This window comes from Geotrypetes seraphini, chromosome 5 (genome assembly GCF_902459505.1).
Source record: "Geotrypetes seraphini chromosome 5, aGeoSer1.1, whole genome shotgun sequence".
Classification (NCBI taxonomy): domain Eukaryota; kingdom Metazoa; phylum Chordata; class Amphibia; order Gymnophiona; family Dermophiidae; genus Geotrypetes; species Geotrypetes seraphini.
The window spans coordinates 142,010,779-142,033,482 of NC_047088.1; the positions used below are offsets into that span (position 1 = coordinate 142,010,779).

Below are 22,704 nucleotides of genomic sequence, written 5' to 3' on the forward strand. Positions count from 1 at the left end.
AGGGGAGACACAGGCATGAGAAAGTAGAGAGATTGATGATAGGAAGGGGTCAGCAGAAAAATAAGCAGAGAGGGACAACGATGATAGATCTGGTGTAGGAGAGATAAAAATGAAGAGAGCAGTGAAGCTGGAATGAATCATGTAAAAAGGAGAGAGGGGGCACAAGCTGGATGGAAAGGGGAGAGGGGCATAGAAAGAAGACAGATACCATATGGAAGGGGGAGAGGACAGACAGTGGATGGAAGGGGCAGATGCTGGATTGAAGAGACACAGAGGGCAGACGCTGGAAGAAAGAGAGTGAAAAGAAGATTGAAAGCAGAAACCAGAGACGACAAAAGGTAGAAAAAAATAATTTTATTTCTATTTTGTGATTAGAATATATCAGATTTGAAATATATATCCTGCTAGAGCTGATGTTAGACATAACTGGGGACTGCAAAGCCCAGGCAGTGCTTATTTAGCTTCCAGCTGGCTTAGGGCGCTCTTTGACCAGGGGGCAGTTGCCCTAGTTGCACTCCCCTAAAACTATTCCTGTCATGTGTGACTGCAGTATTCTGTTAGCATGATATTTCTGTGTAGCATTCTGTAATAATTTGGCTTGTTCAGTTTTCTTGATAGTAGAGGGGATATATGTGAAGGGGAGGGGAGACAGGGGTTTTGTTGATCCTGCTCTGAATTATTTGTATTTCTAAAATGACAATTGTACAGAATATTGTTTCTTTTTATACTTTAATAAAATACATTCAATATAAAATCATAACTGAGGCTTGTGTGGATGGGATCAGATGATTTGTGGGGACCGACTCGCGGAGATGGGGCGGAAACGTGGTTTTTAAATTTTAGCCCTAGTAGTTTGCCGGTCCACAAAATAATTCTTTTTTTTTATGCCGGTCCACGGGTGTAAAAAGGTTTAAGAACACTGCTATAGAGCAAATATTTCTGCAGGAGAGGGGATGAGGGTTCTACTTAAAGCCCCCAAGTAAGTATAAGCCCTCAGGAAAGTGAATCACTAGATATTTTTACACAAATGAGAAAAAGGGGTAATGTCTGGAAAGCAGTATACACTAATGCTCGAAGTATGGAAAAGAAGGTTCTTGATCTAGAGACTGTGTTAGAAGAGGCTGAATTGAATTTAGTGGCGATCATAGAGATGTAGTTTATGGAGAGCAATGACTGGGATATAGTTATACTGGGCTTTATAATCTGTTTAAGAAAGACAGAGTAGGAAGAAGGGGGAGTGGCATTATATAGGGGGAGTCACGAGCGGTGTGCCGCAGGGATCGGTGCTGGAGCCGCTACTCTTCAACATATTTATCAATGACCTGGAAACGGAGGCAAAGTGTGAGGTTATAAAATTTGCAGACGATACCAAGCTCTGCGCCAGAGTTAGGACCAGGGAGGAGTGTGAGGAACTGCAAAGGGACCTCGATAAGCTGGAGGACTGGGCAAACAAATGGCAAATGCGCTTTAACGTAGATAAATGCAAGGTCATGCACATAGGGAAAAAGAACCCGTTGTTCGAGTATAAAATGGGGGGGGAGATTGCTGGAAGACACCGGACTTGAGAGAGACTTGGGTGTGCTAGTGGATCCATCCATGAAACCATCCGCACAATGTGCAGCAGCCTCGAAGAAAGCCAACAGGATGCTGGGCATCATCAAGAGGGGCATATCAACCAGGACGCGGGAAGTCATCATGTCGCTGTATCGAGCGATGGTGCGCCCACATCTGGAATACTGCGTTCAATATTGGTCGCCGCACCTCAAGAAGGACATGGCAGTTCTTGAGAGAGTCCAAAGGAGGGCAACGAAACTGGTAAGAGGGCTGGAAAACTGCCCATATGCTGAGAGGCTGGATAAACTGGGGCTCTTCTCTCTGGAAAAGAGGAGGCTCAGGGGGGATATGATAGAGACCTTCAAAATACTTAGGGGCATAGAGAGGGTTGACAGGGACAGGTTCTTCAGACTAAAAGGGACGACAGGTACGAGGGGGCACTCAGAGAAACTGAAGGGAGATAGGTTCAAATCAAATGCAAGGAAGTTTTTCTTCACCCAAAGGGTCGTGGACAAATGGAATGCGCTCCCGGAGGAAATAATCCGGCAGAGTACAGTACAGGGATTCAAACAGGGATTGGACAGATTCCTGAGGGAAAAGGGGATCGTGGGGTACTGAGGGAGGTGCTGGGGTGTTGCATAAGTATAGACAGCTCACCAGGTCGTGCAGGTGCAAGGCCGGAGGGTTAGGACATTGATGGGAAGATAGGACTTCGATGAGAAACCTAGGGGGCAAGGGGGCCCCTTCTGGTGATTAAGGCAGGTCATGACCTGTTGGGCCGCCGCGGGGGCGGACTGCTGGGCGGGATGGACCTCTGGTCTGACCCGGCAGAGGCACTGCTTATGTTCTTATGTTCAAGATCATAGTAAAACCACACAATTGCAGGATCTACAGGGTAAAAAAGAGAATGGAAAATATATTTATCCCAGGACAAGCAAGCAGCATGTTCTCACAGATTGGTGACATCATCCACAGAGCCCCAGTACAGACAGTGCAAATGTGTACTGTCACTATAGCTTTTTTAGAAGTCTCGAGTTTCTGTATAGCTCCCCCTACTTCTATGTTCACTCCTCTAGCTTCTCCATACCCCCTTCCCCTTCTACTTTCCCTTCTCTTTGATCTGTCACCTTGAGCCTGTATGTGCGACTCACAAATATTAGATTAGATTAGAGACCGCCTGTACCGTAAATGCGCAAGTGCCTTCCCACCTGACATTGGCTCACGGAACCATCAGTTCATAGTCTTCCATAGAGCTAAGAAGTTGTGTTTTTGAAGTGTCACCAAACATGCAATTTTTCTTCAAATTTTTTGCCTTCCCATACTTTTTTCCTTTTTATTGTCTTCATTATTTTGTTTCCTAATAATTTATCTCCTTTGAATTTTTTCAATTTTGGGGCCTTCTGGCTCCTTTCAGCCTCTTCACAGGCAGGCTGCATCAATCAAATTGTGGATTCTACTTTATTTGATCACCACTACAATTGAATCCTTTGACTTCATGGCTATTTTTCTATTGATATCCAAGCCTTTCAGTAGTTTTAAAAAGTGTTCTCGGAAATATGCTGTTTTGTTTCAATGCTCCAATGTTTTTTAGGCTTGGCTTGTTTTAGGTTTTTTAGTCCAATATTCAGATATTAGTTTGTACCACTTGGCAGTCTGGTGCCTTTGCAAATCTGTCTGGAAACATAGGCCCAGTAATCTACTGATTTTTTAAGTTACGCCAGTCAGGGAGTCCTTTCTGAATGGACTGTTTTAACTGCAACCATTTATTACCCTGAGATTTTGAAATGCCAAATGATTGTTGCAATTGTAATAAATTTACCATTTTCCCATTCTGAATTACATCATCTAGATTGCGTATGCCTGCCTGCAACCAATGTTTTTAGGTTCACTGATTTGTATCTTGGAGTTTAACCATAGGGATTGACACGTGGATTGTTGTATTGGAGTAGGAGTTAAAGTATTAATAAATTTTAATGTATTCCAGGTGGAAAGAAGAATACTATTGTCCTTGTATATTCTAGGAATCTTGATACTCAAAATATAGCTAAGACGTAATGGGGCCCTAAGATGACTTTCCAATATCTGAATATTTGACTAAAAAACCTAAAACAAGCCTAAAAGACATTTGGAGCATTAAAACAAAGCAGCATATTTCTGTTACACAATGGCCACGGATTTGGACTTGGAGAATGAGATGTACAGCGTCAGCATCTATGAGACAAACTTGTTGCTTTTTTTTGTTATATAGAATTTTTTGGACCCCAGTTTGTTTACAAAAGTTGGATAGTTCAAAGTCTAATAGATGCTGGCACTGTCATCTTGATGTAGGGACACTGTGTCATTTGTTATTCTACTGTCCATTGATACTCAACTTTTGGAAGTCAATTTGGGGTAAAATTTACAGGATATTGGAGGCTTCTAATCCACTGTCTTATGACATTGTTTTATTTGGGATTTTATTGAAACCTAAGAGTCCAATTGATGCAAAAAAAACCCAGACTTCTTATTATTATGACGGGGGTGGCCATGCAGTTAATAACAAGAAATTGGAAGAACTGGGACAGATTGAACTTTACTTTTTGGTGGGAAACTCTTTGTCAATATTATAGATATGAAAGAATGAATGCTGAACAATTGGGACATAATAAAATGTTTAAAGAAACATGGGGTCCATTAACGGCATTTGTTAAAACTGATTAATCGAATAAATCTTTAATTCCTAGTTTGATCTCTATACACATCCAGAGAGGGGGGGGGAGGAAATGTACTTTGTATTAATATTTGTTTGTCTATAAGTGCTGTTTAATGTATTATTTGATTGTATATTGTTTGCACTTTGTATTTGATCTGAAAATCAATAAAAATTTACAAAAAAAATGTTCTCAGTACAACAGAGCCATCTATATTACTGACCCGCACAGTTGGTGCCTTCAGTGTTTTGGTCCTGAATGCCAGGTTGACGCTTGTCTCCACTGTGCTACTCTTCAAAAGCGTTCTCTAAAGGCTCATCTTATTCAGCAGAAGGAACTTTTTGGATCTTCTCCATTAATAGTGTCTTCTCCTTCACAATCAATGCCTAAAAACCCTTCTCCTGATACATCAGCATTGAAGTCAGCACCGGCATCCCACTAAGTTCGGCTCCAACGGTACTACTGACTTCTCCTAAGAATGCTAAGAAGCAAGCTCATGCTTCTCCCTCCACCCATACATTGGTGACTTCTCAAGCATCGAGTAAGTCCATGCACACCAAAAGCCGGCGCAAGAATCATGCTTTCTCATCAAGGTCACCAACGCCTTGATGCGCTGCAGCACTGATGGCACCATCTGTACTAACAACATCAGCGATACCGGTGCAATCCTTACAGGAGCAACTTAGAGAGTTTCTTCAAAGGGAGTTGGCACTTATATTAGTCGCAACCAGTCCCTGTATCTCCCTCGGTGCCATCCCAGCCCGAACATCGCTCTACCAGTGACTCCAGTACCAAACCTATCATCCAATGTAGCCATTATAGTTCATCACGTTCCACATCAAATCGGCACTGAAACACTGATAAAGAACTCTTCCAGTCATAGGTCTTCGTATTGATAACAATCTAACTCAAGAGATCATTGATCCAGAACTCTTTGCACCAGAGTCCTATGGTATCACTTCTGACTTTTCTCCTCTACCTCCTAACCGAAGGTCTCCACCAGAGAGTTTGTCATCCATCAGATTCATCCACCTAATGGGGTAAGCCTTACCAGTGAAAATGGAATCTGAATCTGAGCTGAGAGCAGAGTTGTTTGATGCACTGGACTATGAACAAATTCCTAAGGATTGTTTAAAGTTTCCATTTCATCACCTTATGAAAGACACTGTTTAAAAATTGGAGTTGCATAACTCCTGGGGGAGGAGGGGGAGTTAATGTCCCGTGCAATTTGCATAGTTTCTCTGCAGCTTTTTTCTCTTAGCTCAACTTGTTTTCTGTACTCTGGATAGTATGTAGTTATTCAGGAGGATGGGAGATCTGGGGGAGCTAGAGATTTTTGGCTTGGCTGGGATGCTGGTTTGGTATGGTTTCAGAGTTGCTGGGTGTGTATATTGGGGGCAGGGTATAGGGGGGTTCCCCTTCCTAAACTACACCTCACTTAGTGTAAAGAGAAAATTATATTGGTAATATGACTAAATCTCTAAACTGAGATATGCCACAGTCTTCATATCCAGTATGTTGTATGTCTTTAATACTTGCTATATTTCATCATCTTCTATTCATCTCAGAAGTAAGACAAGCAAATGGCATCTGATGGTTCAATCATTTATTGTTCTTTAATCATGCAGAGATACTAGCATGCCCCGACGGGACCCGTTTTGCCCATAAAGGGCTTTCTCAAGTGTTCACAGTAGGCGCTCTTTAGCGTCCTCACATGTCTGGTGCCAGATCTGCTATGAAAGATCGCCTACTGTGAACCCTTGAGAAAGCCCTTTATGGGCGAAACGGGTCCCGTCGGGGCATGCTAGTAACTCTGCATGATTAAAGAACAATAAATGATTGAACCATCAGATGCCATTTGCTTGTCTTACTTCTGAGATTAATAGAAGATGATGAAATATAGCAAGTATTAAAGACATACAACATACTGGATGCGAAGACTGGCATATCTCAGTTTAGAGATTTAGCCATATTACCAATATAATTTTCTCTTTACACTAAGTGAGGTGTAGTTTTTGTTTTGCTAAAGCTTGAATAACCTCACTTTCATCTTTGTATTACATTGGGTTCCCCTTCCTCCCTTAGCCTGGGTGAACTTATAGTAGGTGGGTGGGCTTGGGGACTGGGGACTGTGGAGGGTATTGCAGAGGGAGGGTAGTTCTAGAGTGTAGTATAGGGGGGGTCCTGGAGTGGTGGGAGGGTCATCCTAAATGGTCCCATCAGGGGTTCTGGTTTGCCTTGTTGGCTGAATTAATATAGATCTCCCTACTTCTAGAAGACCCCGCAATAGGGATACCCCAATCAACATCCAGCATGTTAAAATCACCTATTAGTAAAACTTCCCTTTTTTTAGATACATTCTGAATGTCTTCTATTAAATCTCTGTCCACTTCCGTCTGTGAAGGAGGTCTGTAAATCACACCAATGTAAATATATTTACCATTCCCTCTTTCCAAATTGATTCACAGTGCCTCTTCCTTGCCCTGAAGATCCTGCAATTTTGTGGCTTTAATATGAGCTTTAACATATAATGCTACTCCCCCTCCTTTTCTTCTTACCCTGTCTTTCCTGAACAGATTATAGCCCGGTATAACTACATCTCAGTCATGGTTCTCCATGAACCACGTTTTCTTGATCGCCACTATGTCCAACTCATCTTCTTCCATCACAGATTCCATACAGTTATAAAAGCTGTTTCATGTTTAACTCCACATTTCATTCTTCTTTCTTAATGTCAATATTTAACCATAATACTCTGCCACAAATAAGTGAGTTTTAAGTAATTGCTTAAAATGTACAGCATTTCGACTTAATCTTACTACCTGGCAATGCATTTAGATTTTTGGATCAATGCTTGAGTACCTGAATAATTTGTAATCCGCATAGAATTGTAGGCCAGTGTTCTTCAACCTTTTTACACCTATGGGCACGCGGAAATAAAATAATTATTTCGTGGACCGGCAAACTAATAAGACTGAAATTTTTAAAAACCCCATGGCCGCCCTGTCCCCGCGAGTTTGGTTCCGTTAACCATTTGATCCCATCCGCACAAGCCTCAAATAGTTATGATTTTATATTGAACATGTTTTATTAAAGTATAAAAAGAAACAATATTCTGTACAATTGTCATTTTATAAATATAAATAATACAGGGCAAGGATCAACAAAACCCCCGTCTACCCTCCCTGTCACATATATCCCCTCTACTCTCAAGAAAACTGAATAAGCCAAATTATTACAGAATGCTACACAAATATCATGCTAACAGAATACCGCAGTCACACATGGTAGGAATGGTGTTAGGAGGAGTGCAACTAGGGCAACTGACTCCTGGTCAGAGAGAGCCCTAAGCCAGCTGGAAGCTAAAGACGCACTGCCTGGGCTTTGCACTCTTCAGTTATGTCTAACATCAGCTCTAGCAGGATACATATTTTAAATCTGATATATTCTAATCACAAGATAGAAATAAAATTATTTTTTCCACCTTTTGTCGTCTCTGGTTCTCTGGTTTCATCGTCTTTTCACTCTCTTCCATCCAGCATCTGCCCTCTGTCTCTTCAATCCAGCATCTGCCCCTTCCATCCACTGTCTGCCCTCTCCTCCTCCCCTATGGTATCTGCGTTCTTTCTATGCCCCTCTCTCCTACACCAGATCTAGCATCTTTGTCCCTCTTTTCTTATTTCTCATCTGACCCCCCCATTCCCAGCATCAATCTCTCTCTACTTTGTCATTCCTCTGTCTCTCCCCCTTTCCCTCATCTGATCTCTCCATTCCATCCTGACTACTTCCCCTCCTCTAATCTCCCTGCCAGCTGTTTCCTTCCAATGTTCCTCCTCCCCTGTCCAGCAGTACCTTCTCCCTTTCTTCTTCCCCTTAACCAACAGTAACTCTCGTCCCTTTTCCCCTGTTTGCAGTACCCCCTTCCCCTTCCTTGTCCAGGAATACCCCTTCTCCCTTCCCTCTCCAGCAAATTTTTCCTCTATGTAGGCTAGCGGCAGCTCTGTGTGCTTTTAACTTCGGCACACAGCTGCCCCTAAGCAGTATTTTAGCCGCGGTTTCATGAAGCAGCCTCGGGGCCTTTGGTAGGCCGGCCCGCTTCGATGATGCGATGTGGGCCAGCCTACCAAAGGCCCCAAGGCTGCCTCATGAAACCACGCTAAAATACTGCTTAGGGGCAGCTGTGTGCCAAAATTAAAAGCACACAGAGCTGCCGTTACTTGTCTGGGGGTGTGGAGACAAAGGCTGCAGCAGGAGTGGTGGAAGGCAGGAGTGCCAGCATAGCGATGGCAACAGGAAGTTGCATATCAGCTGATGCCGGCACCTTTTGCTGTGGCGGGGACCCGAATCCTTCACGGACCGGCAAGATTTTTTTGCGGACCAGCGGTTGAAGAACTGTGTTGAAGGCTATGCTGAATAAAAAAATAAAAATAAGAAACAATGTTCATATTGGCAACGGCTGCCTCGAAAATGACCATATCAATGAAGGCACACTAAAAGCATGGCTTCTTTTTGGGCGGAATGTTTGGCAATGTCTCCGGAAGAAATCTGGGTAGCCAATCCCTTCTTGCAAGAATTCTTGTAGAGAACCTCATTAGCATTCTTTTGCTTTGCCTTCCAGCCCTCTGAGCTGTCCTCCAATTCCTCAGTTCATACCAAAACAGATAGTCAACCCTGGAGAGGAAATAGAATAGGGAGGGGTATAGGGACCCTGAGAAATATGTCTGTTCTGCTTTTATCATTAAACATATAACAGATAAACAAATCGTAATCATTTGCAATAGATAACAAGGTGAAAACAAGTCACCAACCTGAGTGCAACCTGCACTAAGAATGTTGGGAAATTTTATAGATAACCCCTAATAAGCAGGCAAATGATCAGACATGTTTCTTGTCCTTGTTCCAGGTACCTTGGGGAAGATGGGAGGGGGGCGTGAGATTTGAGCTTAGCCCCTTCCAAGTAGGACCTCACCAGGGACTTGTACAGGGGCATCAATACCTCCTTTCTTCTGCAGTTATACCTCTCTCTGTGCAGTCTAGCATCGTTCTGACTTGGCTACCACCTTGTTGCATTGTTTTATCACCTTGATATCCTCAGACACCATCACCCCAAAGTCCTTCTCCTGAGTTGTGCTTATCAATCTTTCGCCTCCTATCTTGTACATCTCCTTTGAATCTCTGTACTCCGAGTTCATCACTGCACTTTTTTGCATTAAATTTTAACTGTCAGACCTTTGACCATTCTTCCGATTTTTGGAGATCTCTTTTGTAGTACTCCCATCGGGGATCCCACTATGTTGGCTATCTTTGTGTCATCTGTAAAAAGGCAGACTTTTCCTTCGAACCCTTCTGCGATGTTTCTCAAATATATTAAATAGAATCAGCTCTAATACCAACCCCTGAGGCACTCCACTACTCACCTTCCTTTCTTCCAAGCGAATTCTATTTACCACCACTCTCTGTCATTTGTCAATCAACCAGTTCAGTCCTTTCAGCTTATTCAAAAGTCTTCTGTGAGGAACTTTGCTGAAATCCCAGTAGATTACATTTAGCACATGTCCCTTTTGCAGACCCAAGTAGTCGGGTCTGTCCTACTACAGAAATGAAAGGAAGGGCTTCTGTGCTATATATTTTCTAGTCCCCTAGAAAACCAAAGATTATAGTTGCATCCTAAACAGGTGTCTAGTATGAACATGTTTTTTCACCAGGTACCATTATTCCACATAGATGCGTCCCTGACATGAATTGTTACAGGTTTTTACAAAGAAAATATGTCGGTCCTATGTACCACCTTTTGCTTGTTGTCCTCCCATATATTAACAAAATGCCTGTCACTTCAACATTTCTATGCAGTCTATTTTTGGCAGGAGTGAACAAATAAATACACATTACCATTACCATTGGAGTTGCCAGGAAACATACATTATCTCAAATCCATCAGACCAGCCCCACACAGTACTTTTATGTAGTGTTGTGAAAATTAATATTTTGCTTTCTCCTCACAGCTGCTTCAGGAGATGTACAAACTTATCAGATTCGTACAGCACCTACTAGCACTATTGCACCAGGTGTTGTCATGGCATCCTCTCCAGCTCTTCCTGCCCAACCTGCTGAAGAGGCTGCACGGAAGAGAGAAGTGCGATTGATGAAGAACAGGTACATTTATTAATATACTTATCATTTAGATCTGCAGAAAACAATATTTCATTCCAGGAATAGCCCTGAAAGGCAGCCATGACTTGTTGTTGCAACGTAGAATAGTTTAAGCAACTACATTTGGAGAAAGGTAGTACTTTTTTTTTGTTTTGTACGTTAGTAGATAGCTGATACTCAAAGCTTGAACATTTCTAGCTCTTTATATTCTTATTTTTCCTAACTGTGATGAATCTTGTTTGAAGATGTCATAGAATTATAATGGAAAAAATAAGTTCTATAACAGAGTTGTTCAACAAACTATGAGAGCAACAAAATGAGAAAATCTTTCCAAAAAATATAAATTAAAGTGAAGGAAGACCTCAGTGTAGGATTATATAGTCAAGTGAATGCTATAATCCGTGTGTCATATAAACCACACATCTCACCATCATAGAGTCTTCCAAGTGAGATACAAATTGGTGCCAAACTCATACAGTGAAAAAACACCAAAATAATATATACCATCAAAGTGTTGCACTAGCATAGTTAGTGAAACTCAAATAAGACTGCACAGTCTAAAAACTGATGTGAGAAAAACAAACATCTCAAAGGGAGATCAGAAGATCCACGCAACTCCCAAACCAGTATCAGGACTCAGATCCAAAGCGTGGTAGTAACATGCTGCTTGAAAAAGAAATCACCAAAGGTTCAACTGGGCTCAGTTTCGGATTATATCCTTCTTCAGCCCTATATGAATTAGCAATTCCAAAGCATAACCGCTGAGAAAAACAACAGCGTATAAGAGGCATATAGAATTATAATGGCCAGTATTCAGTGGAAGATAACAGGAGAAGTTCCTACCCTGACCAGATGATCCTTGGAGTTTCAGCATCACATAACTGGATAGCATCACTGAAAATCTGGGGATACTGCCAGAGCACTTGGTCTGATGAGTGCTGGGGCACTCTGGGGATGGGGTCAGAAGTTACCCAGGCACCATCAATAATCAGCAATAGTGCCCAGATAACTATCCAGTTAACTTAGGACAGCAAAAAGGTTTTGCTAAGTTAACTGGATAGCTATTTGGGTACCAGTGTTGAAAAATCAGCATTATCCCAGGACAAGCAGGCAGGTATTCTCACTAGTGGGTGATGTCATCCGACAGAGCCCCGATACGGACATCTTGCAAGCATGTCTTGCTTGAAGAAACTCAGAAGTTTCGAGATGCCCGCACCGTGCATGCGCCAGTGCCTTCCCGCCCGATGTACCGGGCGTGTCTCCTCAGTTCTTTTCTTTCCGCGGAGCTGAGAAGTTTATCTTCATTCTGCGCTGACTGAATTTCAGTTTTTTGCCTTCTTTATCCCGCGTTTTTTGTTTATTTCTTTGAATTTATTTCACTTTTAATTTATTTTTCTAAAAAAAAAAAAAAGTTAAAATTATTATCCCAGGACAAGCAGGCAGCATATTCTTGACTGATGGGTGACGGCACCGACGGAGCCCCGGTACGGACAATTTTAGAGTGATTGCACTCTAAGAACTTTAGAAAGTTCTAGCTCGGCCGCACCGCGCACGCGCGAGTGCCTTCCCGCCCGACAGAGGCGCGCGGTCCCTCAGTTTCTTAGTTTCCGAGCTAAGAAGTCGCACGTTTCAACGGCTGTTGAAAACTTTTTCCATTTTTCGCCTTCCCGCTCGCGTAAACGTCTTTAGAAGGTTTATTTCCTTCATTTTATTTTACTTTCTTTCTTAAAAAAAAAAAAAAAAAACTGATTTAGTTTTCTTTCTTTTTTCGGTTTCGCCCCGGCGGGGCCTACTGCCACTATCGAAGCCTCGGCCTTCGATTTGGCTGAAGCCGTCTTCACATTCATGCCCCCTCAACCCGGGTTTAAAAAGTGCCAGCGGTGTGCACGGCCAATTTCACTGTCTGACCCACATAATTGGTGTCTACAGTGCCTTGGCCCGGACCATCAATCGTCTACCTGCACCCGCTGTGCGACTCTAAAGAAAAGAACTCTTAAAAATAGAGAGATTCAACAAAAACTTCTTTTCGGCACCGAGATGTCCGATACCACTCCGGCACCGACTTCGACTCCGGCTCAGTCGGCACCCACATCGTCGACACCACGCGATACCGCGTCGGTGTCGGCTCCTCCAGGTAAGCCGGCTAAGAAGCCTTCCCCGTTGGAGCGTCCTCCGGTCTCAATAGCAGCGAGCCCAATCCTGCAGACCTCGAGGCGCTCACGGAAGCGCTCCGCTCCAATAGAGGTGAGCCCCTCTACATCGGGTTCCTCATCCTCGGAGCGTAGAGCGGCACCGCAGGTACCGCAAAAGAAAATGGCGGTACCGGTGCCTTCTCTCGAAGACCGTATTGCTGCTGTTCTAAAATTACAACTTAAAGAACAGTTAGAGCACATTCTGCCTTCACTCCTGGTACCGAGTCTTCCGGTACCAGTCCGGTCTGAGCCGCCGGTACCGACAGTGGATCGTCCTACTTTGTCAACTTCCACTTCGTCGGTACCGGTACAGTCTGTTTCCTCTGTCTCCATGCCGATTCTTGCACCGGAGCCGAGATCCCACCATCAAGCTGTTCAGACTTCGGCACCGGTGCATACAGTCACATCCCCCGGTACCGAGTCAGGCAGGTCAGGGAAATCTCATAGAAAATCCCATCACTTACAGTCTTCCACGCCGGATTCTCGGGACCGGAGCTTCCAAGTTCAAGACCCTGACTTGTGGGGCGACTCAGAAGACCCTCTCCTTTCTGAGGGAGAATGTTCTTCTGGTGAAGAGGACACCTCTGCCTTGGGGCCCTCCTCTAAACCAGAAGTATCTTCTTTTTCTTCCTTTTTAAAGGAAATGTGTGACTCTCTCTCTATTCCTTTGGAGGCTGAGTCACAGAAATCCAAAGCTTTTCTTGATGCTCTGGATTTTGATCAGCCTCCAAAGGAATACCTTAAGTTACCTCTCCATGATATCTTGAGAGAGACGTTCTATAAAAATTTGGAATCTCCCCTCACCATTCCTGGGGCTCCCCGAAAATTAGACTCTCTATACAGAGTCCTTCCTATCCCTGGGTTTGATAAACCCCAGTTACATCATGAGTCCCTTTTGGTCGAATCCACCCTCAAAAAGTCCAAGGGGGCTAGTGTGTATGCTTCTGTCCCTCCTGGCAGAGAGGGAAAGTCTATGGACAAGTTTGGGAAACGACTATACCAAAATGCAATGTTGGCGAATCGATCAGGGAATTATGCATTCCATTTCTCCTTCTACTTAAAGCAGCTTATTCAGAATATCTCTGCTTTTGAGAAATATCTCCCTGATCGGAAAAAGTCGGTTTTTCACCAAACTTGTTCTTCGCTTTTCCAGCTCCGGAAATTCATGGTTAGATCCATTTATGACACCTTCGAGCTGACCTCTAGGGCTACAGCCATCTCAGTGGCAATGAGACGGCTGGCCTGGCTTAGGGTTTCTGAACTCGATGTTAACCATCAGGATCGGCTAGCCAATGCACCTTGCCTAGGGGATGAGTTGTTTGGAGATTCCATGGACTCCACCACTCAAAAGTTATCGGCTCATGAGACTAGATGGGATACACTTCTTAAGTCTAAGAAGCCGCCAACAACCAGACCTTTTCGTCCACAATCCTCCTACCAGCGTAGATTTGTGGCTCGTCCTCTGCCTCAAGCTGCTCCCCAGCAACGACGCCAGAGACAACAAAGGCCGGCTGCTAGACAGCCTCAGCAACAACAACAGGTAAAACCTGCACCAGTGCAAAAGTCTACACAACCCTTTTGACTTAATTCTCCAGAACATAGCCAGTTTTGTTCCTTCTACCCAACTTCCACAACCTATAGGAGGACGCCTTACTTATTTCATAAGCCGTTGGGAACTTATCACGTCAGACCAGTGGGTCCTCAACATCATCCGCCACGGCTACTCTCTCAACTTTCAGTCACTACCTCCTCCAAGTCAACCAAAAGAGTCTGCTTCCAGTCCTCAATTAACCCTTCTTCTCCAAGAGGTTCAATCCCTCCTTCTTCTAAATGCCATAGAAGAAGTTCCCCTAGACCAGCAGGGGCAGGGGTTCTACTCCCGATATTTTTTAGTCCCCAAAAAAACAGGAGATCTCAGACCCATTCTAGATCTCCGCGATCTCAACAAATATTTGGTCAAAGAAAAGTTCAAGATGCTTTCTCTGGCCACTCTTTATCCTCTTCTCAATCAAGGCGACTGGCTATGTTCCCTCGATCTCAAAGAAGCGTACACTCACATACCAGTAAATCTGGCTTCCAGACAGTACCTACGCTTCATGATCAATCATTCTCATTACCAATACAAGGTGCTGCCCTTCGGCCTTGCCTCCTCTCCAAGGGTCTTCACCAAGTGTCTCATTGTGGTAGCGGCATTTCTACGCTCTCATCACTTCCAGGTCTTCCCTTACCTGGACGACTGGTTAATCAAGGCCACATCCGCTCAAGCAGTTCTTCTGGCCACCAACCAAACCATCTTGTTTCTACAAATTCTGGGGTTCGAGATCAATCTACCCAAATCTCATCTCATCCCTACTCAGAGACTTCAATTCATTGGAGCGATCCTGGACACACTCCTCATGAGAGCTTTCCTGCCATCCAATCGTCTTCAGACCCTTCAGTCTCTATGTCAACAGGTACTTTCACTGCCTTCCATCTCAGCCAGGCAAATGATGGTACTCTTGGGGCACATGGCGTCTACAGTTCATGTCACGCCCCTCGCACGTCTTCACCTACGCACTCCTCAATGGACCCTTGCTACTCAGTGGTCCCAAGCGACGGATCCTTGCTCACGACACATATCTGTGACATCATCTCTTCGTCAGTCTCTTCAATGGTGGTTGGTATCCTCAAATCTATCCAGAGGTCTTCTGTTCCATCAGCCCCCTCATCACCTGGTTATCACCACCGACGCCTCTCTTTATGCATGGGGAGCTCACTTGAACGAGTTCCAGACTCAAGGTCTTTGGACAGCCCAGGAAAAGAAGCATCAAATCAATTTCCTGGAACTCAGAGCGATGTTTTATGCCCTCAAGGCTTTCCAACATCTTCTCTTTCCTCAGGTCCTCTTGTTGTGCACAGACAATCAAGTTGCGATGTACTACATCAACAAACAGGGTGGGACAGGCTCTCGCCTTCTATGCCAAGAAGCCCAAAAGATCTGGAATTGGGCCATAGATCACCATCTCTTCCTGAAAGCTATCTACATTCAGGGAACACAGAATTCTTTAGCGGACAAACTCAGCAGAATTCTCCAGCCTCACGAGTGGACACTCGATCCTATAACTCTGCAGTCTATCTTCACTCAATGGGGCACTCCTCAGATAGACCTCTTTGCAGCTCCTCACAATCACCAGCTGCCCCTCTTCTGCTCCAGACTTTACTCTCCTCACCGTCTGACAGCGGATGCTTTTCTCCTCGACTGGTCGAATCTGTTCCTGTACGCCTTCCCTCCTCTGCCTCTAATGTTGAGAACCTTATTCAAGCTCAAGAGGGAACGAGCCACCATGATTCTGATTGCTCCGAGGTGGCCCAGGCAACATTGGTTCTCCCTTCTACTTCAACTCAGTTCCAGGGAACCTTTTCTTCTTCCTCTGTTTCCTTCTCTGCTTACGCAACAGCAGGAAACCCTCCTTCATCCCAACCTCCAGTCTCTACACCTGACAGCTTGGTATCTCTCGGGCTGACATCTCATGATACTCTCTTATCTCAGCCTGTTCGTTCCATTCTGGATGCCTCCAGGAAACCAACCACTCTGCAATGTTACCATCAGAAGTGGACGAGATTTTCCTCCTGGTGTCTTCTTCATCATCTTGATCCCACTTCCCTGGCAGTGGAGACGTTGTTGGACTATTTGCTCTCTTTGTCTGACTCTGGCCTTAAGTCTTCGTCCATCAGAGTCCACCTCAGTGCCATTTCAGCTTTTCATGAGCCAGTCCATGGAAAACTTCTCTCAGCTCATCCCCTGGTGTCCAGGTTCATGCGTGGGCTTTTCAACGTGAAACCACCTCTTAAAGCCCCTCCTGTTATCTGGGATCTCAATGTGGTTCTTTCTGCTTTAATGAAGCCTCCATTTGAACCCTTGGCTACCTCTCCTTTCAAGTTTCTTACTTGGAAGGTGCTTTTCCTTATTGCCCTTACCTCTGCCAGGAGGGTCAGTGAGCTTCATGCACTGGTCGCAGATCCTCCCTTTACGGTTTTTCACCATGACAAGGTGGTTCTGCGTACACATCCAAAGTTTCTCCCTAAGGTTGTATCTGAATTCCATCTCAACCAATCCATTGTTCTCCCTGTTTTCTTTCCAAAACCTCATTCTCATTCTGGAGAACAAGCTTTACACACTTTGGATTGTAAAAGGGCTCTGGCTTACTATCTAGAGCGTACGAAACCCCACAGATCAGTTCCTCAACTTTTTCTGTCCTTTGATCCAAATAAATTGGGACGTCCCGTTTCTAAACGTACGTTGTCTAATTGGCTGGCAGCGTGCATTTCATTTTGTTATGCTCAGACCGGACTGACACTGGAAGGTTCTGTCACGGCCCATAGAGTCAGAGCAATGGCAGCATCTGTAGCTTTCCTCCGCTCCACTTCTATTGAGGAAATCTGCAAGGCTGCTACTTGGTCCTCAGTTCACACTTTTACATCTCATTATTGTCTGGATGCTTTTTCCAGACGGGATGGACACTTCGGCCAATCTGTTTTGCAAAATTTGTTTTCCTAATGGCCAACCTTCCCTCCATCCCTCTTTTTGTTAGCTTGGAGGTCACCCATCAGTCAAGAATATGCTGCCTGCTTGTCCTGGGATAAAGCACAGTTACTTACCGTAACAGGTGTTATCCAGGGACAGCAGGCAGATATTCTTGCGTCCCACCCACCTCCCCGGGTTGGCTTCTTAGCTGGCTTATACTAACTGAGGGACCGCGCGCCTCTGTCGGGCGGGAAGGCACTCGCGCGTGCGCGGTGCGGCCGAGCTAGAACTTTCTAAAGTTCTTAGAGTGCAATCACTCTAAAATTGTCCGTACCGGGGCTCCGTCGGTGCCGTCACCCATCAGTCAAGAATATCTGCCTGCTGTCCCTGGATAACACCTGTTACGGTAAGTAACTGTGCTTTTCTTCCGGTGGTTCGGCCGGGCCGGCCTCGTGGCTGCGGCCTAGCGCCTTCGACCTTGCAGCGTCGATTTTTCGGCCTATGTCCCGACCAATCACCGGTTTTAAAAAGTGCAGCAAGTGCCAGCGTGCGATTTCGTTGACGGACCCGCATCGACGCTGCCTTCAGTGTCTTGGTCCGGAACACGTTCCGAAATCGTGCCGGCCTTGTTCCACGCTCACTGCGCACTCGTTTAAATGGCGCTGCTTGCTCTGGGAGTCGATGTTCAAGATGGAGACTGCCAAGGACATATCTGCTTCTACGTCTGCTGAGGTTTCGCCGGTCCGTTCGAACCCTGCATCCACGACTCCTGCATCGAGCATCGTGAAGCCAGCATCGTTTGCACCGGCTTCAGCATCGAGTTCAGCATCGGCGCCTGCCTCCGTCTCCTCGGTTCAGGTACCGCCTTCCGCTGTCCCTCCCGTGGTCATCAAAGTGCCTAAAGCTGGCAAGCAGAAGCACTTGGCCACGAAGGAACGCGAAGACCGTGCAGGAGGACCCCCTTTCGGTGCGGATCCCTCCATATCGGCTTCGCTTCGATCCCTGCTAGAAGCTCAGTTTGTCGAGCTTATGCAAACTATGGGACCCCGGCTTATCGCCAACATTCAGGGTGACGTCCCGGCCCCGGTGCCAGGGGGCAGTCCGCCCCCTCCCCCTCCTCCTTGTCGTTCGATCTCCCTGCTCGACGAGGGGGATCGGCGGAGGGCGGCAGAATCCTCCAAGAGGGCTTCCCTTCCTGATATGCCGCCTTTGGAGCCCATCACACCTCCACGACACCGGGGTACTAGATCGGCCCCTGATAATCGGAGTCCTGGGCATACTGCATCGCAGGAGGAGTTCTTCCGCACTCCATACCAGACTTGGGTGGCGCTGCGTGAGTCTGCATCTCTGCCACCTCTGCGATCCACTGCATCTAGTCCTATCCATTCCTTCGAGTCTTCGAAGGATCGATCGATGCATAGAAGATCTCGTTCCCCGTCCCGTCACCGGGAGGGGCATCGATCTCGGCACTCTTCTCGACACTCCTCACGTCATTCGGAGGTGTCTCCGCAAAAGAAGATGCAGCGTTTGGGATACTCCTCGTCGGATTTATCCCAGCCGGAGGGACCAGAGTATGAGGAACCATCTACCTCCTATTCTCCATGCCGGTCCCAGCTCTCCCTGGAACCGGAGGCTTCCACTTCTTCTAGTCCGTCTCGCCGGCCGGCCTTGGCGGACCAACTGTCTTTTTCATCCTTTCTCCGACAGATGGCGGATGACTTGGATGTGACTCTGGACACTGGGTCTCGTTATTCTAAAGAGTATCTGGACACCATGCATTTGCCTCATCCTCCAGCGGAGACACTTCGGCTTCCTCTGCATAAACTGCTGGACCAGACTTTCATGCGTTGTTTTGAGACACCGTATTCCATACCTGCAGTTCCCAGTAAGCTGGATGCTCGATACCGCATCGTTCACCACAAGGGGTTTGAGGGAGCTCAACTTTCTCATCAGTCTCTTCTAGTCGAGTCCTCTCTCAAGCGTTCTCATCCCTCCCAAGTCTACGCTTCCGTGCCTCCGGTCAGGGAGGGGAGAACGATGGATAAGTTTGGTAGACGTATCTATCAAAACTCGATGATGGCGACTCGAGTGCTCAATTACAACTTTTTCTTTTCTTCATATTTGGATTTCTTCTTGCCGGTACTCCGCAAGTTCATCCCTTTCATCGATGCTCAGGCTCGTTTCCAGTTTGAAGAAGCGGTGGCGACCCTGTCCCAGTTATGACTGCAGCTGATGCAATCCTCCTACGATGCCTTCGAGCTCTCGGCACGTGCTGCGGCCTGTTCGGTCGCCATGCGTCGCCTGGCATGGCTTCGTACCATTGATATGGATCCGAACCTCCAAGACAGACTTGCAAATGTGCCTTGTGCGGGAGCGGATCTGTTCGATGAGTCTATCGAGACTGTTACTAAAAAGCTTTCGGACCATGAGAAGTCTTTTCAGTCTATTCTGCGACCTAAGCCGAAGCCTCAGCAGTCTCGTCCCTCTAGACCGCCTCAAATCTACCAGCGGCGCTATCAACCGAGGCAGACTCCTCCTGCGAGACAGCCTGCGAAGAGACAGCCTCCCCAGAAGACTCAGCAGAAGCCTCAGATGCCGGCTGCACCCAAGGCTACTCAGCCTTTTTGACTCTCTTCCAGGGAGCATAACCGACGTTCTGTCTTCCCCTGTTTTTCCCATAGGGGGTCGTCTCCATCATTTTTGTCATCGATGGGAGTCAATCACCACAGACCTTTGGGTCCTTACCATCGTAAGAGAGGGATACTCTCTTCATTTCCAACGGGTCCCCCCAGACCACCCTCCAAGAGAGTATCCTTCCAACTTAACGCAGACCGCTCTTCTTCTCCAGGAGGCTCAGGCTTTGCTTCGGCTTCGGGCCGTCGAGCCGGTCCCGTTGGATCAACAAAACCGAGGTTTTTACTCCGGTATTTCCTGGTCCCGAAGAAGACGGGCGATCTGCGTCCCATTTTGGACCTTCGGGTCCTCAACAAGTTTTTAGTCAAGGAGCGGTTCCGTATGCTGACCCTTGCCTCTCTCTACCCCCTCCTCGAGCAGAACGATTGGTTATGCTCTCTGGACCTCAAGGAGGCCTACACTCACATCCCGATTCATCCGGCCTCCCGCAAGTTCCTCAGATTTCGGGTGGGACATCTACATCTGCAGTATCGAGTGCTTCCATTCGGCCTTTCCTCGTCGGCCAGAGTCTTCACGAAGTGTCTGGTAGTGGTGGCCGCTGCACTCCGGAACATGGGTCTCCAGGTGTTTCCATACCTCGACGACTGGCTCATCAAGGCACCGTCAGCCCCAGAGGTCATTTCGGCGACCTTGACTACAATTTGTTTCCTGCAGAACTTGGGCTTCGAGATCAACTTTCCCAAGTCACATCTTCAGCCCACCCAGTCTCTCCCCTTTATCGGGGCTGTCCTGGATACCATCCAACTTCGAGCATTCCTTCCTCCTCAGCGTATGGATGCTCTTCTTCTACTCTGCCAGTCGGTGTATTCTCGCCACTCCATCTCAGCGAGACACATGATGGTCCTCTTGGGTCACATGGCATCCACAGTTCATGTGACACCTTTTGCCAGACTACATCTCAGAATTCCTCAATGGACCTTGGCATCTCAGTGGACTCAGGTGTCCGACCCGTTGTCCCGCCACATTGCAGTCACTCCTGCTCTACGGCAGTCTCTTCTCTGGTGGATGACCTCTTCGAATCTATCCAGAGGTTTGCTGTTTCACTCTCCTCCCCACCAGAAAGTTCTCACGACCGATTCATCGAACTATGCGTGGGGAGCTCATCTGGATGGTCTTCGCACTCAGGGGTTCTGGACCAGTGCGGAACGACTCCATCAAATCAATCTTCTGGAGCTCAGAGCCATCTTCAATGCTCTCCAAGCTTTTCAACATCTGCTTCACGACATGGTGGTCCTTATTCGCACCGACAATCAGGTCGCCATGTATTATGTCAACAAACAAGGGGGCACGGGCTCGGCCCCTCTTTGCCAGGAAGCTCTTCGAGTCTGGGATTGGGCGGTCCGCCACAACACCTTCCTCAGAGCGGTCTACATTCAGGGGAAAGACAACGTCTTGGCAGACAAATTGAGTCGTCTTCTCCAGCCTCACGAATGGACGCTCCACTCCGACCCCCTTCATCAAGTCTTTGCACAGTGGGGGACGCCTCAGATAGACCTCTTTGCAGCCCCCCACAACTTCAAACTGCCTCAGTTTTGCTCCAGGATCATCACCTCGAGGCAGACGCTTTTCTACTGGATTGGGGGAATCGCTTCCTATATGCGTTTCCTCCATTTCCTCTCATTCAAAAGACTCTGGTCAAGTTGAGATCAGACCATGCCACCATGATACTGATTGCTCCTCGGTGGCCCAGACAACCTTGGTTCTCCCTTCTACTTCAACTCAGCAGCAGGGAGCCAGTACTTCTTCCAGTGTTTCCTTCACTACTCACTCAACATCAAGGTTCACTACTTCATCCCAACCTGCAGTCTCTCCACCTGACAGCTTGGTTCCTTTCAACATAACTCCTCACCAGTTTTCTCAAGCAGTGAGGGAGGTCTTGGAGGCTTCCAGGAAGCCTGCTACTCGACAATGCTATTCCCAAAAATGGACTAGATTCTCTTCCTGGTGTATTTCCAATGCCACGGAACCTCAACGAGCTTCCCTTTCTTCTGTATTGGACTATCTTCTACACCTGTCTCAGTCTGGTCTCAAATCTACCTCCATACGAGTCCATCTGAGTGCTATTGCGGCTTTTCATCAGCCTCTACAGGGGAAACCTTTGTCTGCTCATCCTGTGGTTTCCAGATTTATGAAAGGACTTTTTCATGTCAACCCTCCTATCAAACCTCCTCCTGTGGTTTGGGGTCTCAATGTTGTCCTGTCTCATCTCATGAAGCCTCCGTTTGAACCTCTCAACAAGGCTCCACTTAAGTATCTCACCTGGAAGGTGGTTTTTCTGGTGGCCCTCACGTCTGCTCGCCGGGTCAGTGAGCTTCAAGCCCTAGTGGCGGATCCACCGTTCACTGTATTCCATCATGACAAGGTGGTTCTTCGTACTCATCCGAAATTCCTGCCTAAAGTGGTCTCTGATTTTCACATCAACCAATCCATCGTGCTTCCAGTGTTCTTTCCAAAGCCTCATTCTCATCCTGGGGAAGCTGCTTTGCACACTCTGGACTGTAAACGTGCTTTAGCTTTCTACTTGGATCGCACAAAGCCTCACAGAACTGCTCCTCAACTTTTCGTCTCCTTTGATCCAAACAAGTTGGGACGACCTGTATCGAAGCGCACCATCTCTAACTGGATGGCGGCTTGTATCTCTTCCTGCTATGCCCAGGCTGGTTTATCCCTTCCCTGTAAGGTCACAGCCCATAAGGTCAGAGCAATGGCAGCCTCTGTAGCCTTCCTCAGATCGACACCGATTGAGGAGATATGTAAAGCTGCCATTTGGTCCTCGGTTCACACATTCACCTCTCATTATTGTCTGGATACTTTCTCCAGACGGGATGGACAGTTTGGCCAAACTGTGTTACAAAATTTGTTCTCTTAAGTTGCCAACTCTCCCACCATCCCATTAGGGTTAGCTTGGAGGTCACCCACT

The 22,704-nt window shown here is 46.4% G+C and overlaps 1 protein-coding gene across 2 annotated transcripts in view; it reads left to right on the forward strand.

Moving 5' to 3' along the window:
- CREB1 (cAMP responsive element binding protein 1) overlaps window positions 1-22,704 on the forward strand; it is a 244,865-nt gene that overhangs the window by 190,190 nt on the left and 31,971 nt on the right. For both annotated transcript variants that reach the window (XM_033945846.1, XM_033945847.1), the window contains one exon: window positions 10,247-10,397. In XM_033945846.1, the coding sequence (XP_033801737.1) occupies window positions 10,247-10,397 (151 nt within the window). The remainder of the gene's footprint in view (window positions 1-10,246; window positions 10,398-22,704) is intronic.